Raw genomic sequence first — 18,975 nt, 5'->3', positions numbered from 1 at the left:
CAAGCACCTCTCTAAGATTTATCATAGAATTTGATCTGGCTCAAACGGGCTAAATTTTCAGGCGTTTTCATATCAGTCCCCTAATTCAAGTGGCGAAGTTCCCTCTTTCCCCCTTTGCAGGTCTTGTAATTTTAAAAATGAAACAATTGACTCTTGCCATTTGAGTGTAATATGCTGATGTCTGCACAGTTTACCATGCAATGTAAACTGTTAGAATGCTTCAAACACCACAAAATCTCACTATCAGCCAAGAGCCTAGCCGACCATACCTGCACACAGAGCACAGAACTCAATGTATATCCTCTTATAGTTCAACTCCTAGTATCAATAGATTTACTGCAAGAAATCTGAGCAGATTCAAGATAAATAAGAAAAAACCTACTCAGTAGCTTTGTTCATCTCACAGAGTGAGTCAAAAAGAAAAGGGCTGAATAGTCTTGACTGAAAAGCATGCGGCTGAAATGGAAGAAGAAGACCTCTGATTCCTCCCTCAGTGCAAAAGTAAAATCCTCAGTTTATTACAGAATTGTGTGTTGACTTCCAGTTGGCTTTTGCACTGATGATGTTTGTGCAAAAATGGAAAACTGCCTTCTGGCAGTCAAGATCAGCACAACCCACTCATATAAGCTTAAGTTTGAAAACAAACAGCATTTACTCTATGCAATGTGCTCGTCCATTGTAATTGGTTACAAGCATCTACCCATCAAAGAATACAAATTCATCCCATCCTGAAGCTACAACTGCCAGCAGTTTGGTCATATATCCGCCTCTTATAAAAACTCCTGCATTTGCTCAGTCTGTGATGGAGGGGGACATTCCAGCTGTAAAGACAATCCCTGTAAGAAATCAACAAAATGTGCTCAAGTCCTCCAGTCACCCATGCTACACCTATAAGTACCCCATGGCTCAATCCCTATTAAAGCACATCCCAAGACAATGACGTGCCCTATATCAGTTCTTTCATGGAATATTTGTCTTCAAGAACATTCCAGCTGTAAAGACAATCCCTGTAAGAAATCAACAAAATGTGCTCAAGTCCTCCAGTCACCCATGCTACACCTATAAGTACCCCATGGCTCAATCCCTATTAAAGCACATCACAAGACAATGACGTGCCCTATATCAGTTCTATCATGGAATATAAATGGCAAAGTCACTGATAAAATTCCAATTTTGACCCAATTACTCAAAAAATATGATGTGATTTGTCTTCAAGAACATTTTCTTTCAACAGATAAAAAAGAACTTCTAAAACTTTTGCCCAATTGCTTTGTATTTTTCTCCCTAGCAATATATACTGCAACACATGGATGCCCCTCAAGTGGCCTTGCCATTCTGACTACTTTAACATGCAATCAGATCAAGTCTGGCGATCATATTCTTGCAGTATCATGCCTGGATATTTTGATAATAAACACTTACCTCTCAACAAATTACTGCAATAAAAACTCTGATACTTTATCTAAGTGCTTGCAAAAAAGTGTGCCAACTCGTCGAGAAAGTAGAGAAGGCATCAGTTACTCTGGAGCTCCATTCCACCATTTTACTTTCTAGTTGACGTTGATGAAAATTTTACTTATATAGGCACTAGTTCCTCAATGTTGATCCTTGATCATATTGTCTCTTCTTTTCCCTTGAACCACGCCACAATCTTGCATGAAGGCTTTTGCTCTGCTCACCTTCCAATCTGTGTATATACTGAGTGCATCAATGCTACCAAAACTTCTAAATTCAAAAAATGGTTCAATATCCAAGATTGGAGCCACATTAATTGCCAGTTATTTATGTTAGAGTGTGACTTGCTGCTTAATAAAAATCAAGGTTCCATTCCATCTCCTTAGCCCTGACCGTAGTTCTTATCTTAGTGAGCATCAGATTGAAATTCAGATTACCAGTTATCTTGCAGAAGTGAATCACACACTTTGATGTGCAGAACTTATTTTGGTTCCAACTAGACGTGTTTGCAAAAAAAAAAAAAAAAAACAGAAGTGGCTGATGGGTCAAAAAACTCAATCTTGTTTTAGCATGTGAATCAGCTAAGCTAAGGCTCCGAATTTGGAATGAGTGTGATAGACTGCAGTCTTGCATAGTAAACAATTTGCATTAAAGAACAAATAGAAAATTTTCAAGAGCTTTCAAGGACCATAAAATCATCCTGATACAAAAAAACAGTAGACAATATAGTGAGTGATCCTTTTCTTTTGTAGAAGTCTTAAACATTCCAAGAAGACCTCTACTTGTATTATTTCTGAAATGAAGTGGATTGATTATTATAAAAATGAATTTTCATCACCTGATCCATCAACTGAAAGTAAAGTTGAAAAAGAACTTGGCAGTATCTTGGCCAAAGTCCTGCAGTCTACCTTCCCAATTACTCCTTCTGATGCAAAGTGCACTTTAAGAAAGATCAAGAAAAAAACCACTGGTCTTGATCTGGTCTCTGTGAAACATTCTGAAAATGCTAGTGATTTGCTCGTGCAGCACTTCTAACTGTTGTTTTAAATGTCAAGTTCTTCAGGTGTGGTGCCACAACAGGTTTGTATTAGATCACTCCTATTCCCAAAAAGGGAAAAAGACATCTTGAAGATTGCCAATCATACTGCCCAATAACCATTTTGTGCACCTTGTTCAAAATTTTCGAGTCTATTATTCTCAGAGAAATTTATTGTAAGTGTTATGATCCACTGCTTCAGTTTGGTTTCCAGAAAGAATTAAGTCACGAGCATGCTCTTTACGCCCTCTTTAATTTTCCAGCTGATACAGAAGGATCTGGTGATTTCCTTGTTCTTTGCACACTTGACATAGCTAGAGCATTCAATTCATGTATATTTGCCCAGATTTTGTCATAAGCTATCAAAAGAAGGATTGATCCTTCTGTTATTAATTGTCTCTGTTTTATGTATAGTCATCTTAAGGCTAACATAAAAGGGGGTTCAGATATTTTCAATATATTTAAGGGGGTCAGACAGGGTAGTTTAACTTCCCCTACTCTTTTTAATAGTTCAGTTTCTGCTGCTCAATGCTCTGTTGAGGGCACATGTAGGTTACTTATTGTGGAATCAATGCTTCTTTATTTACCTGCCCTGATGATATTTTGAATCTAAGATGCACCTAAGTAAGAGAACTTTTTCTAAACTCCAGCATCAATATCAGCAAATTGGTCTGAATTTTAATGTTCATAAAACTGTAGCAATCAAGGGTAACTCTGGGTTACCCTCCAATCAAGGGTAATATTAAGGGTAACTCTGAAATGCAACTTGAACTTTCTGAAACATCTATTCTCCTTTCTGATAGCCTTATTTATCTTGGTATGCCTATTGGAAGAAGTATTAAAGAAACCATTAAGCTTGTAATTCAAAACCTTGCTAAAAAGATTTGGAATGCATATAATTTGCTTGCATCTTATATCACAAATCTTAGTTGGTTTCACCTTTCCAAACTTTACACCAGTCTAACTGTGCCCCATCTTCTTGCTACGGTGATTCGCATAAATGTTTTTTTTTTTTTTCAGTTTATTGGTGATTCACTTGTAACTGAAGAAGGGCTTTTGTATTCCTTTAATAGTAATAGGTATTTTTGTTTTCCTTCTATATGTATGGATAAAAACTCTAGCGGATCTTTAGCCGATGCTAAAAAATACTTTACTAGTTTTTAATTTGTAATAAATATATGTTTGACCGATAAATGAATTTCTAGCCCATATAGGCAAATGTCTTTTCTGAGGTGTTCTCAGTTATAGATTAGAAATTTGTTTGTTCAAATTTCGTCAGCTCTTCTACAATCTCGCTACAATTAAAGAATTAAAACGGTTTAGATATTAATTCTTACATTTCAGTCTCTTTTAGTTTTGTCCTTTGTCATCTTATTTTTTCTTCGCAGGCACATATAAATACCTTGAAGATTGTCAAAGAAAAGAATCTACATTTTCTTTTGAAGTGTCTCTGCCATGTTGACGATGAGGTTTCATTTCCAAATATTTATAAATGGCTAGGAGATATAGATATCCGAGGTCATTCATTGTTAGATCATGTTAAAAGAATACTCTCGAATTTGGCTTCCCTGGGTGTTGAAGGACTCACCGACTTGATGGATACTTGTGATAACTTGCTTGCTGGAGTCAAATCAGACCCGCTATCAAGAAGCAGTGTTGTTGGGCTATTCATTAGGAGTATGATTCTTGCATTCCAGAGAACTACATTTTCTGAGAAAGTCAAAGTTATGGAGCGATTTCATGAATATATTGATACAAAATCTGTTAGTTTAAAAATACCCAAAAAAACTAAAAGCAAATTGCTGACAATATATGAGAAGATAGAAAAAGGCTACCTTTCTGAAGCAATCCTTGAAACCCATTTACTTTTTGACAGGCTTCAAGGGAAAAATGCAAGTTCAAAACTTCCAGATAAAATGGGCCAAGCTTTGCTTGTTCTTGCAAAAGTGTTCGAGCATTTTGGTCTTAAAAATGAAATTGCATACTCTGCAAGAGAGGCTTTGGTCTCAAGCCAGGAACTTCACATGGTTTCTAACATTGAAGAATCAAAAAAAATTTTGCTTATCAATGGAATTATTTCCTCAAAGCAATTATTACAGTTTCATCCATCTACTTTTGGTAATGATAAGTCTGGCTTATTTACTTTAATTTCAAAACTGTCTGAAGTGAATACAGACAGAGCTAAGTTAATACAGTTAATAAGTTAATATAACATAATAAGTTAATATAAGTTAATAAGTTAATAAGTTAATACAGACAGAGCCCATTTGGAAAAATTTTTTCTGCTTCAAATAATATAAACATTACCCAAATCTATTTTAAATTTGGCAAGTGCAATGTTGGGGCTCAGCTAAATACCCGTCCTGCTTGCTGCCTGTGGTTATTGCATAGTGCTTATTTATTGCTTGCTTTTGCTTATTGCTTGCTTTTGCTTATTGCTTTATTTTTTTTTTATAGGTGCTTGGGTTTCCAATTAAACCTTAAATAGAAGAATTGTTCATGGTGTCAGAACAATGGACCCATCTACACCCTCTCCATTCATCGACTGGAACCAGCCTAACTTGAAAGATGCCTGGACAAGATTCTCCAAGCATGTGGAGTTAATGTTCAGTGGCCCCTTAGATGGAAAATCTAATGCAGTGAAGTGCTCCTACCTCCTCATATGGGTAGGAGAGATGGGCAGAGACATTTTTAGTACCTTTGTTGTTCCAGATGGCAGTGAAAACAATCCAACTGAGTACCTAAGACTGTTCAAAAACCATGTTGAGCCCTCTTCCAATCCCATCTTTGAACGCTTCAAGTTCCACAAGCGGAACCAGAAAGAGTTTGAAACCATTGAACAATACATTACTGATCTCAAGCTAGTTGCACAGAATTGCAGCTACAGCCAGCAAGATGAGATGGTGAGAGATCAACTCATTTTTGGGCTGAAGAATGATAGGCTCAGAGAAAGACTTCTTGCTGAAGGTGGGAGCCTAACTTTGGACAGAGCTGTCCTGATATGCAGAACATTCCAGGAAACCCAAGCACAACTACAAACCATGCATAATGAAGCAAAGCAGACTCTCAAACAGGAAGTTGATGCAGTTGGTAGGAGAGTAACTGATAGCAGAGCAAACAAAGATTGCTATTTCTGTGGTGGCCCATACAGTAATGAACACAGATGCCCTGCAAAAGGAAAAAAATGTTCGAAATGTGGTAGATTAAACCACTTCGCCCATGCATGTAGGAGCAAACCAGTCCATAATATCCAGCATGATCGCCTGATGGTTGTCAAAGACTGTGTGGCAACCTCAGAATTTTTCATAGACTCCATAGACAGTTCTGCTGAGAGCAGCACGATCACTACCATCAGACTAGTTGAACAAAACACTCGTGTGAACTTCAAAATCGACACTGGCGCTGAAGTCAACGTGCTACCATCACAAATCTATAGCATGCTAAACCCACAGCCATCTATGCTTAACACCTCTGATATACTTACTTCCTATTGTGATGGCAAACTCAAAGTACTAGGAACCTGCAACCTGAAACTCCAAAGAAAAGACAACCAAGATCCAGAGGTCCACAAATTCTACATCGTCAGTACCGCTAAACAACCTCTCTTGTGCAAGAACTCAAGCGTATCACTAGGCCTGATCAAATTCCTGAATGAAGTTACCAAGAAGCCAGATCAAACTGTCGACAGAATCCTTTCTGAGTACGAGGACGTCTTCCAAGGGATTGGAAAACTAGAAGGTAAATGCCACATTTACTTGAAGGAGAATTGTCAGCCTACAGTACAGCCACCAAAAAGGATCCCTATATCCATGCAGGATCGATTCAAAGCAGAGCTTAGCCGTCTCAAAACCCTTGGCGTTATCGAGAAAATATCAAAACCGACGGAATGGGTTAATTCAATAGTCATTGTTGAGAAGCCCGACGGAAGTCTCCGTTTGTGCCTGGACCCTAGAAACCAGATCCAGCTGTTCTGAGAAAATCCAGAAATACTGGAACACCCGTCATGAGCTATCGATAGCCAACAGTATTGTTCTAAAAGGAGACAAAATCGTCATTCCGGTGACAATGCGAAGAGAGATCCTGCAACAACTACACCACTCACACATGGGAATGGAGAAAACGAAACAACGGGCCAGATCAATCGTCTACTGGCCTGGTATCAACAGAAACATCAAAGAAATGATCAGCCAATGTATCACTTGTGGCCGCTTACAAATGCAACCTCGGAAGCACCCTCTGATCAACACGGAGCTACCTGAATACCCCTGGGAACGTATCAGAGCTGACATTTTCTCGTTCAGGGGGGAGGAACATCTGATCATAGTCGATTACTATAGCCGCTATTTTGAAGTGGACAATCTCACCAGCATGACCTCCAAAGCAGTCATCCAAAAGATGAAGCCACATTTCGCACGTTTCGGCAATCCCAGAATGTTAATGACCGACAATGGCCCACAGTTTTCTTCAGCCGAGTTCAGTACATTTGCAAAAGAGTGGGGAATCAAACAAATTACTTCCAGCCCCCACCATCCGCAATCTAATGGTTTAGCAGAAAAAACTGTACAAACAGCAAAACAGATTACTGAAAAATCCTACCAGAGTGGAACTGAGGCATACCTTGCATTCCTTGAATATCAGAATGCACCAGTTGATAACCTGGCATCCCCTGCTCAACTACTTATGAGCAGACAGTTGAGGTCCATGCTGCCAGCTCACCCCAAGCTGTACAAACCAAAACTTGTCCCATCAGTACAGTTTAAGGAAGCTAGATACTACCATCAAAACCTGCAAAAAAAGTATTTCGATCGTGGAACAGAAGATATGTGCAGCCTACAACCTCGGCAACCTGTCTGGATCAAGGTGGTCCCAGGAAAAGAATGGGAACCAGGAAGAGTCCTGTCAGCAGCTGATGCCCCCAGATTATACCACGTCGAAACAGAAGCTGGGGACATATACCATAGAAATGCGAAAGATACTATCCCATGCTCTGAGCCTGTTTTGGGAAACCACCAAAGGATGGATCTACCCAATAGTCGCGAGAAAGCGGGATTGATGTCACCTACAACTTTCCTGCCTCAGGGGAAGGTACAAAGCTCACCAGCTTTGAGATCTGCAAACCCTGGCGTTGGTAAAAAGCTCTCCAAAGCTAGCATCCCACCAGCTACTGAATCCAAACTCCTGCTGATTGTCTGCCATGTGCCCCAGACACTTGGAACAGAACGCCCTGCTGAATCTCCTCGCAGATCTGCGTGCGATTGCAAGGTCCCTCAGAAGTTCCGCGACTACGAGCTCAACTTGTGAAGAAGGGAGATGCAATGTTGGGGCTCAGCTAAATACCCGCCCTGCTTGCTGCCCGTGGTTATTGCATAGTGCTTATTTATTGCTTGCTTTTGCTTATTGCTTTATTTTTTTTATAGGTGCTTGGGTTTCCAATTAAACCTTAAATAGAAGAATTGTTCAGCAAGTATCTGCTGTATCTGCCTCTTTGGACAGGTAATTCTTCTCTGGTACAAAATTTAAACTGATTCTGCCTGCAAACGTTATTGATAAAGAGTGGAAGATTTCAAATCCTTCACTTGAAAACTCAACCACCAGTGGTCTTCCCTCTTTGTATAGTATGTAGTTATGTTTGTGTTTGTTGATTGAAATATCTCTTTTTGTTGATTGTTTATTTTCTCTTTTTTCTTCTTTTTTTTTTGTCTTACTCTGTCACTATGGCTACAAACCCTCTTTTGTTTTGGTGATAGGTCAGAAATAAATTTAAATTGAATAAACTTTAAGTTAAAATAGCCAACTAGTCAGCAATCAATAAAGTTTCTAATCCACAGCATAATTATCTAACTAATTTGCTATTAAAATCTCAGCTATATACACATGTTTACATTAGCCAACCAGTTGACTAATAGATCCCACTTATATATACACTTCAGCCTGAATTAGCCAACTAGTCAGCTAATAAGAGAACTGCATATGCTTTATAGAATCAGCTAGCTAGTTGGCTACTAAAATCGTATTTATATATAAACTTTAGTTTAAAATAGCAAACTAGTCAGCTATCAATAAAATCTCAAATATACTTAGAGAATTAGCTAACTAGTTGGCTATTAAGATCTTAATTTCAGCCTGAACTAGCCAGATAGTTAGCTATCAATACACTTTCTAATCTAATAGCTTATACACTAGAATTAGCCAACTAGTTGGCCATCTCAATATTTATTCTTTGTGTTTTTAAAATCCAGCTTAATTATTAAATTTCTTGATTTGTTAGCTAACATTGTTTTTTAGCAATGTTTTGTTATACTAACAAAACTATTACCTGGCTTACTTAACTTTAAATTGCATAGGAGAAAAAAACCTTGCCAATTTGAAGATCTAATATAAGAGAAAGAAACTTTACCAATAATATATTCTTTTTGTAAAATGGAAGAAGACCAGCACAATATTTACCCCATTAGAATCAGTATTGTATCAGTATTGATTCAGAGTTCAAGGTGTGAGGACCTATATTTGGATTGAACCTATCACTAATATTTGGTACAGGATTATCGTCTCTACCTGACATATAGCCAATTTTTTCATAATAATTAATTCAGTGTCCAAAGAATTATAAATAAGCGGATTATTTTCAGACTTGAGTGAAAATTCCCTTGGGAACAGTGATTTCTCTTATCGATTTTTTCGTGAACTATATATGATATAGGTCAGGATTAAGCAGTTGCAAAAATAATTATAATTTCCGATATTATAGACGATTGCGTTACGATAAAGGTGAGAGGAGAAAAGTAAGCAGAAGGGTGGGGGAGAGCTGTTTGCAAGAGCCGTGGTACCCGCCGGGCTTGTCCCTTAAATTGCGGGGACAAGGTAGGCAGCCTCCAACGCTTCCCTTACTTCTCTCGCAAGTGAACCTTCAATCTAGAGAAAATGGGAATTGGCAATTGGTGCGAAAATGAACTTTTCTACAATCCTATCCTGTGCTTTGTACAGAAAAATCTTGCAAAAGGAGTTTCACCCGATACGATAAAAGAGTACTTGGCCGATTTCTTCGAGTCTTCTTCTCTTGGTGAGACCCGTAAATTGCTTTTTTTAAATCTTTTTCCGAATGAAGTCCCATCGAAGCGCGTAGGAGCCAATGCTGCATTAAACTGTGCTTCGGACATTATTTCTTTGCTTGTAAAGTGCGATTCCCAGAACATAAAGCTTCCAGACTTTGTTATCAAATGTCCCAGCGAAGTGCCAATGATCCCTGTCGATGCCTTCAGTACCCTCAGTGCCAAGGTGAATTCTTGCCTTGAACAGCTGCGTGATATTGCGTCCAAGGTTACAGAGAGACAGTCTAAGCTTGTAGCCCCTACTCAAAATAAGAAAAAACCATCCTACGCTGTCGTTGTAAGAAACCCACCCCCGGAGCTCAGCGACCCTATCCTTCGCATGAAGAAGCTCGAAACGTTGGATGGTCACGACGGAATCATAAGTCTAAAATCTAAGCCACATAGCAAAAGCTGGGTTGTGATGGTACGCGATAAGCGCTCAGCCGACTCGCTTGCTGAAGCTGTTACTAGCTCCATCCCTAACGTTGGAGCCAGAGTGATTGATAAAAAGCCTTTAGCTGTGGTCCGGGATATACCCCATAATTATTCAAGAGCTGATTTGGAGGCCTCAGTGGAAGGACTTATTAGTGCTAGTCAAATCGGCGACTCTTGTACTTTTCGCCTCGAGTTTGTCGACAAAACCGCTCTGAATGCGGTTCTGGAGTCGGGAATCCGTATTGGATATGAAATTTTTCGCGCTAAGCCCTTTCAATCCATTCCGCGTCGATGCTTTCGCTGTCAAAGTACTGATCACCTGATTGGAGCTTGTCCCAGCTCACCAGCACATCCCAAGTGTTCCAGATGTTCTGGCCCTCATGTGAATTCCAAGGAAAACCCTTGCCAAGCCTCACCAAAATGTGCAAATTGCACTATGGAACACGTAAGTTTTAGCCTGAAATGCAAAGTTCTCTGATCGGCTCTCAACAATACTAATAAATGAATGCTCAAACTCCGTTTAGCTTTGTTTCCCTTAATATTAATGGTACAAAAGACAAGGATCTACTGATAAGTGAGCTACTTGAAAATGATATTGTGTTTCTACAGGAGCACCTTCTCTCTAAAGTGAATGTTGATAGCCTAAAGCGTTCTCGGACCCATTATACCTTCTTGAGAGCCGCCCAAAAAACCTGTGGAAGACCATCAGGAGGTCTGGCCATCTATTTCAGACACAAGACTCAGCCGATATTATTGCAAAGCAACGCTAACATCTTAGCGATAAAATGTGGTGATACCGCATTTATAAACATTTATTTCCCCTGTAATAAAAAGACTGTGCAGTCAATGTCTAGTTTTTCACAAGCATGTAATCGCCTACGAACACTACTTAGCGACCTTTCAAAACAAAATACCAAATGGGTTCTCGCCGGTGACATGAACACTGACTTATTATCTAATTCCGACTGATCTGAAATCTTTCTCGATTCACTACCTGGAGGATTCCATCTTGCTGATAAAGATCTTCTATTTACTTATATTCACAATCGTGGTGGTCTTACTTCCAACCTTGATCATGTAATTGTGTCAGATTCAACTCTACTTTCATCAATAGTTCATGTGGAAGACTCTAAAATCGATGACGATCATTTACCAATCACGTGCCAACTATCTTGCTCCATGGCAACCTCTGTGCAACGTAACTCTCCCAAGTGGTTCTCAAAGTTAAATTGGGAAAATACCAATGTTCCACTTTATGTATTGACATTGTCCCAGTTATTATCATCTATTAAAGTGCCTTTCCACTTATTGCAAACATCTGTATCTACAACTTCAACGCAGATAGATATCAACTTGTATTATCAGCAAATAGTGTTCTGTCTAAAGTCTGCTGCTAAAACAGCTGTACCCTCCGAGTGCGTGCGAACGGGTACTCGCAATCCCTTTTGGAAAGTTGATCCTAAAGTGAAGATAGCTAAACAAAAAGCTAAGTTCTGGCTCTGTATGTGGATAGCCTGTAATCGTCCTTCTTCTGGTTCAGTACATCAAATAAAACAGAAAACCAAACGAGAGTACAAATATTCCCTGCGTAGAGTGAGACTATATGCCTGGGATGGTCCTTGTGACAAGAAATCCTGGGATCGTGTTATAAACAGTGTTAAGTGTTCACCTCCAATTAATTCGTCTCTTCGGCTATGTGACTTCGTTTCTCATTATAAAAATATTTTGCTTTTGTTTAATATTAATCTCCAAAATCATTTTACAAAGCTTGTAAACTCAATCCTCCCAATTTGTATCAACCAATCTCAAGTGTTGTCGGTGGAATCTGGTGTTATACTCCGAGCTCTTATGCAAGTGAATAAGTCTGAGTCTCTTGATAGTGATGGTCTTTGCTTCAAGTTTTTTGCTTATGATTGTCCTGAACTGCTGAAGCATTTGCAATTATTGTTTCAGATGTGTTTGGCACAGTCTGTTGTGCCAGATAGTTTTTTGTCCGGTTGTATATCTCCCATAGTCAAGAGGGGTAAGGACCCCAGTGCTTGCTCTAATTATCATCCTGTCACTGTGTCTTGTTTTGTTAGTAAGCTATTTGAATACGTATTGCTACCGGCCATTAACTCCAAGTGCAATTTTACACCCTTCCAGCTTGGTTTTAGAAAAGGTATGGGCTGTTTTCAAGCTCACCATATTGTGGGTCGGCTAATGAAACAAGCTGTTGCTCAAAAAAGTCCCCTGTATTGTTTGACTGTTGACATATCTAGTGCTTTTGATAATGTAATTCATTCAAATGCTTTGTTTTCTCTAGCAGCCTTGGGTGTTAACCTTTCTATTGTTTCTGTGCTTAAGTATTGGTATGCTAATTCTTCAGTTAGGGTGAAGTGGAATGGTATGGTAGGGGAGTATATTCCTGTTAAAAAAGGCGTTAGGCAAGGTGCCATGTTATTCCCAAGCATTTTTAAATGTGTTTTAGCTTCGTGTCTCCAATGTCTTCAACCGTCAATTTTTTACAATGATAATTTAGGCATTAGTCACGTTGCATATGCTGATGATGTTCTGCTTCTTAGCCAGACAAAAAGTAGCCTAATTACCAACTTCTACCGGCTTTCAGCTGCACTATCCACAGTAGGCCTTTCAGTTAATGCCTCCAAATGTGAGTTTTTGTGGTTTGGGAGTCCTCCACCAGCATCACCTCTTTGCTTGGGTTCTTCAACTATACCATGTTCAGCAAGTATTAAATGGTTGGGTCTCTCTTTTTCCACGTCACTTTCGTCTACTTGCTCTGCTATTACGTCCAGTGTGCTGAAAAGTATGCGGGTTGGATATGCAAAAATTTCACCAAATCGTGGTCAGTATAACCGAAATGGACTATGCCGTCTTATTTCTAGTTTTTGTGCCCCTGCTGTTTTTTATCTTTCTGGTTTTGCTTTCCTCCTTCGCAAGAAGGATACAAAGAAAATACGCTCAGGATATTTTAAGTATTGCAAGTATTTGCTGCGTCTGTCTTGGTGGTATTGGAATCATACAGTCGTCTCTAAATTTGACATTGTTGATGCGCCCTCGTGACTGAAACATTTATCTAAAGATATATGTTTTAAAACTCAGCAAATGGTCGGTGTTTTTGACCCTCTTTGGCCATTTTTTGATTGGAGGTAATTTATTTATGTTGTATGTCGTTATGCTGCTATGTTATTTATGTTATTATGTTTTTTGTCTTGTTTTTTTCTTTTTTTGTGTGTTTACTCCACAGTTTAATGTACTTTGTGGGTTATAAATAAATTATTATTATTATTATTATTATTATTACTCCAAAACCCAATCTTTGTTTGCAAGAATTTCAAGGAATTGTTCATTCTTGTTTTGTTTGAGTAAAAAGTGCTTTGTCCTTTTTTATTCAATTTTCCCCAATACATTTTCTAGAGTATGAATATCTCAGCATGACGGATTTGAAGATGGATTCTAGTTTAATTTATTGATTTAAGTACTGGAAGTGGCTTATTAATGGGAATACCAACAGATGCCCCCTTTCCTCCAAAAAGAAAACTATTTGCAAGCATACTTCCTCTTTATGGCAGACACTCATGGCTTGCTAATGTCCTTTTAAAGCTAAATTCAGCTAATGTGTTGAACCCCCCCCAAAAAAAAAAAAAATCTTGTTTTGTTTCTACACATAAACTATACTTTTTATATAGCTCTGTGGTGGGTATCCATCTTGATATTAGCCAAATAGTCTAAATATTATCTAGAGTTGACAACAAGAAAGCAAGATATTTTATATCCCTTACATTTCCTGCCCAATCATAGTAAAATTATGGGAAAGAGAAAACCTAAATTAATTGGCTCTTCAAATCAATATTAATTTATACTTATCCAAAATAATCACATTTTTTCTTAATCCTGGCCACTGCTTTTATAACCCCCTTTACCCTAACCCTCTTTTTACCCCTTTTCCCTAAATAAAGTCCAGTCAACACCCTTGTCCCTACTCCTTCCCCTCTCTGTTAAAAAAAAATTGTTAGCTCTTGTTGGCAGACAATCATAGTTTGTTAATTTCCTTTCTTGTATATACATAGACTCTATTCAGTAGCCAACCAGTTTGCTATTTTATATCCTTGTGTGTACTTGAACTATTTTTTAATTGCCAACTCTTTGGCTATTTTTAGGATGTTTATACATAAAGCAATTTAATACTGGCAATGATGGACAGAAAGCAAGATATTCCACACCTCTACTTCTAAACCTGCTGGCTAATCAAAGCAAAATGAGGGGAAAGAAAAATTATAAATTATTGGGCACTTTAAATCAATTATAGTTTGTACTTTGCTAAAATAATCACATGTTTCCTTAATGCTGGCTGCCTCTTTTCTAACCCTCTTTTTCTTTTTCCTCTTTTTGCTAAACAAAGTCTAGTCAACATCCTTGTCCCTACCACCCCCTCTGTTTAAAAAGGAATAGTTAGCACCTATTGACAGACAATCCTATTTTGCTATTTTCCTTCTCTGTATATAAATAGATGCAATTCAGTTGCCAACCAGTTCACTATCTTAAATTTTTGTATATAGCCTACTTAAACTGTTTTCTAATAGCTGACTGGTTTGTTACATTTAAGATGTTTATACATAAAGCAGTTTGATATTAGCCAAGTAATCTAAATATTAAGTAGAGATGATAAGTAGAAAGCAATATATTTTACATCCCTACTTCTAACTCCTGCTGGCCAATCTCTGCAAAATGATGGGAAAGAAAAAATCTAAATTAATTGGCACCTCAAATCACTTTGATAGCTGACTAGTTTGCCATATTAAACTAATGTTTATATATACATGGGATGTTAATAGCCAACTAGTTAACTAGTTCTATGAAGTATAGCTTATGCAGTTATTTTAGATGGTTAATTTAGGCTGAAGGGTATATATAGGTAAGATCTGATGGCCAACTGGATGGCTAATCTAAACATGTGTATATAGCTGAGACTTCAATGGCAGATTAGTTAGCTAATCCTGCAGTGCATTAGAAATTTTATTGATAGATCACTAGTTGGCTCTTTGAACTAAAGCTTATACATAACTGGGATATTAATAGCCAACTAGCTAGCTAATTCTACAAGTGTATGAGAAATGTTATTGATAGCTCACTAGATGGCTAATTTAAAATACAGTTTATAGACATATACCCAGGATACTAATAGCCAACTAGTAAGCTAACTTAATAGAGCATATTGAATTCCAATATTAGCTCACTAGTTGGCAAATTTACAGATTTCATATATACACACTGTCATTCATAGTAGCCACCTAGTTGGCTAGACATCTTTTCTATATATAACGTTTAGCTAAGCTTTTTTCTCTAGATATATAAACTGTACTATTTTCTAATACACATCTGGTGGTATCCAAAAATTTATCAAGATAGAAGCTTGAAAACACTGCCTTGAAGGACTGGTTAATTTGACCTAGCCTAGGTTCTGAGCTCATTGTTGAAACTTGCATCCTACTAGCTAGGCTACATATTTCTCAAGATAGCTGCTCGAGAAATTTACCCTGGTTATACAGGTCTCTACCCACCACACGTCTTAACTGCCCTGCCTATATTCCACAATCTGGATCTAGCCTATTGTAGGCTACCATACATACCTACAGACCGGAATCCAAGCAAGGCAACTTTCCTCTGCTTTGCAGGCATAATACAAAGAGAAGGATTCTAGGCAGGTTGCTACAGTTTTTAAGGACACAAATTACGGGGCTTTTATTTCTTCTACTTCTTAATATGATTAGTGCAAATTCGGTGCAATGGTATCAAGAATTTTCGACAGAGCAGTTGGCCGTTGGTTGGGACTCGTTGTGACACATTTCCTGTAGCCTATAGTAAATGTGTCACAATGACAACAACCTACAGCCTGTAGATTTGCAATTCTTCATAGTTTGTGACATTGTAGTTCTAAAAACAAGTTTTTTTAAATGAAAGTAAGGAGCGACCTTAAAACTTAAAACGAACAGAAATTACTCCGTATATGAAATGGGCTTTTCTTCCTCAACGCCTCCCTCTGGGCGCTAAAGTTTGACTCTTTCTCTTAGCTCTACTTTTTTAAAAAGGAAAAAACTTTAGCGTAAAGAGCGGGGCGTTGAGGAAGAAAAGCCCCTCTCATATACGGAGTAATTTCTGTTCGTTTTAAGTTTTAATGTCGCTCTTTACTTTCGTTTAAAAAACTTGTTTTTTATTTAATTTCTGGACGTTTTTTAATTTATGCATGTTTTGATCTCGGCTCTCCGCACATAAATATTTAAAACAAAATTTGCATATTAATTTTCTATTTGGCTAAATGGCTTTCTCATAGTTTTAATCGGAAGATTTTGAGAAAAAAGGCGAGAGGGAGGAAGCCTAGCTGCCCTCTAATTTTTGATAACTTAAAAAGGCAACTAGAACTTTTAATTGTTTTACGAACATTTTCATTAGTAAAAAATATACGTAATTTACGAATTAACTCACGTAACGAACTTCTATATTCGTATATTTTTATTGCGTATATTAGGGAGTTCACCCCTCGTCGATACCTCGCTCTTTACACTAAAGCTTAAATTCTGTCCCAATTCCTTAAGAATGACTCTTGAATCACATATGCCGTAGAATAAATAGTTGAAATTACTAAAAATACTTCGCGTAAAGAGCGAGGTATTACGAGGAGGTAAACCCCTCATATGCGCAGTAATTTCTCCTCGTTTTAAGTTTTAATGCTGCTCCTCACTAACAGCAGAAAAAACTTCTCATATTTATTTTTTTCCTTGTTTTTTTAAATAATGCAAAAAAATCCTGCGCCCCCTTCATTGAAAGTCTCTTCCCCCATGAGAACTTTGTCCATGGAAAGATCCTCCCGCGTAACCCCCCCCCCCCCCACCTCAACTCTCCCTCCCAAAACAAAATAAAATCCCCCTGAAAATCTCCGTACACTTCCCAGTGACCATTACTATATGTAAACAAAGGTCAAAGTTTGTAACTTGCAACCCCTCCCAGGGAGACGGCGGGGTGGTAAGTCGTCCCAAAAGACATAGTTATTAGGTTTTTTTACTATGGTGAATAAAATGGCTATCTCAGATTTTGATTCGGTGACTTTTGGGAAAAAATGAGCGTGGGAGGGGGCCTAGGTGCCCTCCAATTTTTTTGTTCACTTAAAAAGGGCACTAGAACTTTTAATTTCCGTTATAATGAGCCCTCCCGCGACATTCTAGGACAACTGGGTCGATGCGACCCGTGCATCGGGTCGCATAAACACGCATCCGTGATTTGTCTTCTGGCAAAAAATGCGAAATTCCACATTTTTGTAGATAGGAGCTTGAAACTTCTACAATAAGGTTATCTGATACACTAAATCTGATTGTGTGATTTTCGTTAAGATTGTATGACTTTTAAGGGGGTGTTTTCCCCTATTTTCTAAAATGAGGCAAATTTTCTCAGGCTCGTAACTTTTGATAGGTCAGACTAATCTTGATGAAAGTTATATATTTGAAATCACCATTAAAATGCGATTTTTTTTATGTAGCTATTGGTATAAAAATTCCATTTTTTAGAGTTTTGGTTACTATTGAGCCGGGTCGCTCCTTACTATAGTTCGTTACCACGAACTCTTTGATAATAACAATTGTAACGAAAAGCCTGTAAAATCAAAGAGGTGGCTGAAACCAACATAGTGTTCCCTGTTAAAACAGTTGATATACAAATGTCTACTTTTAGAGTAAGCATTGAAAATACACCTTATCTATGGCATCGTTTACCTAAGTAAGTCCTATTAGTACCATTAACTACAAGAATCATAAGTACCAAAAAAAACTTTTAAAATAGTTCACTGGAAAAAGCAAAAATTGAAACTAGGCTAATTAAATAACATAAATAATCTTATCTGAAAATAACACACACCTGTCAAAATCTATGCGAAACAATTTCTACTTTTTATATTGAATAAACTGAATCCGACACGTAAATAGTTTATTGATTTTTTTTTATTTTGCTGTCTCGAACATGTTTTGGTTAAATAATTTTTAATATTGTTCTTATATAATTTATAACTATATTTATGGGATTTATACTTTGCTGATTAAAATAATTCGAATCCGTCACGTAAATAGTTTATTAAGATTTTTATATTTTGCTGTCTCGAACATGTTTTGGTGAAATATTTTTTTAGTATTTTTCGTAAATAATTTGTAACTATATTTATAAGATTTATATTTTGCTGATTTGAAAGGAACTTAAAAAGATAAAAAGGGAGTAAGGTATTACTGAAAAAAGAGGGGGAAGAGAGAAAGTGAGAGAATGAGGGAAATTCCCTTACTAATAAAGACAACAGCCTTGAGTATGACTTGAAATCCTTTTCATCCCATTAAGACGATTTGCTGTTTATTGGGTGCAATAACAGGGAAATAAAGATGATTTGTTTTGGAGGATATTCAACTAATTTTGCTAGCGGAGAAGGGCTCGAGATTTTTTTTATACATCCAACAACCCAAAAATAAATTACGGTAACATTAACGGACACCAAAATATAAAAAAATTAATTACCTTGTATGGTGCTTAACAATGTTAAAAACAAATTTCGCTTTAAAAAGTAACCCAGTAGTTGTACCCAGTGGTTTCAATCGGAGGAGGGGCCATTTTGATTTAGAAAAATATTTTTTGTATCTTCATACAAAAAAAATACAAAATACTTACCCATTTACCCTACATTTCCGGGAATAGGGGTAAGTGTCCTCACTTATTTTTAATTTGATTCTTACTGTTACAGGTGTCACAATTGTGCAACGTAAGTAAAGAGTTATATTCCTTCAATGTATTTTTTCACTGGAAACTTTGTACGGAAAGGGTTGTCGTAAGCCTTGGGAGGAGGCTCATTCGATTGGAAATTGAAAATTCTCAGTGATCGGAGAGCAACAAGCCCCCCTCCTACACCTCGTTTTGCGGCTGTCACGCAAAAAT

At 37.5% G+C, this 18,975-nt stretch overlaps 1 protein-coding gene across 1 annotated transcript in view; it reads right to left on the bottom strand.

Moving 5' to 3' along the window:
* The window catches only part of LOC136031262 (GTP-binding protein Rheb homolog), a 36,891-nt gene extending 21,080 nt beyond the window's left edge, over positions 1-15,811 (bottom strand). The window contains exon 1 of the mRNA XM_065710688.1: positions 15,645-15,811. Within this exon, the coding sequence (XP_065566760.1) occupies positions 15,645-15,693 (49 nt within the window). The 5' untranslated portion in view covers positions 15,694-15,811. The remainder of the gene's footprint in view (positions 1-15,644) is intronic.
* Positions 15,812-18,975: the final 3,164 nt, after the last annotated feature.

The sequence above is a fragment of the Artemia franciscana genome, chromosome 9, assembly GCF_032884065.1.
Source record: "Artemia franciscana chromosome 9, ASM3288406v1, whole genome shotgun sequence".
NCBI lineage: Eukaryota > Metazoa > Arthropoda > Branchiopoda > Anostraca > Artemiidae > Artemia > Artemia franciscana.
The sequence above is the reverse complement of the archived record's forward strand: the minus strand, read 5'-3'. Positions and strand labels throughout refer to the sequence as shown.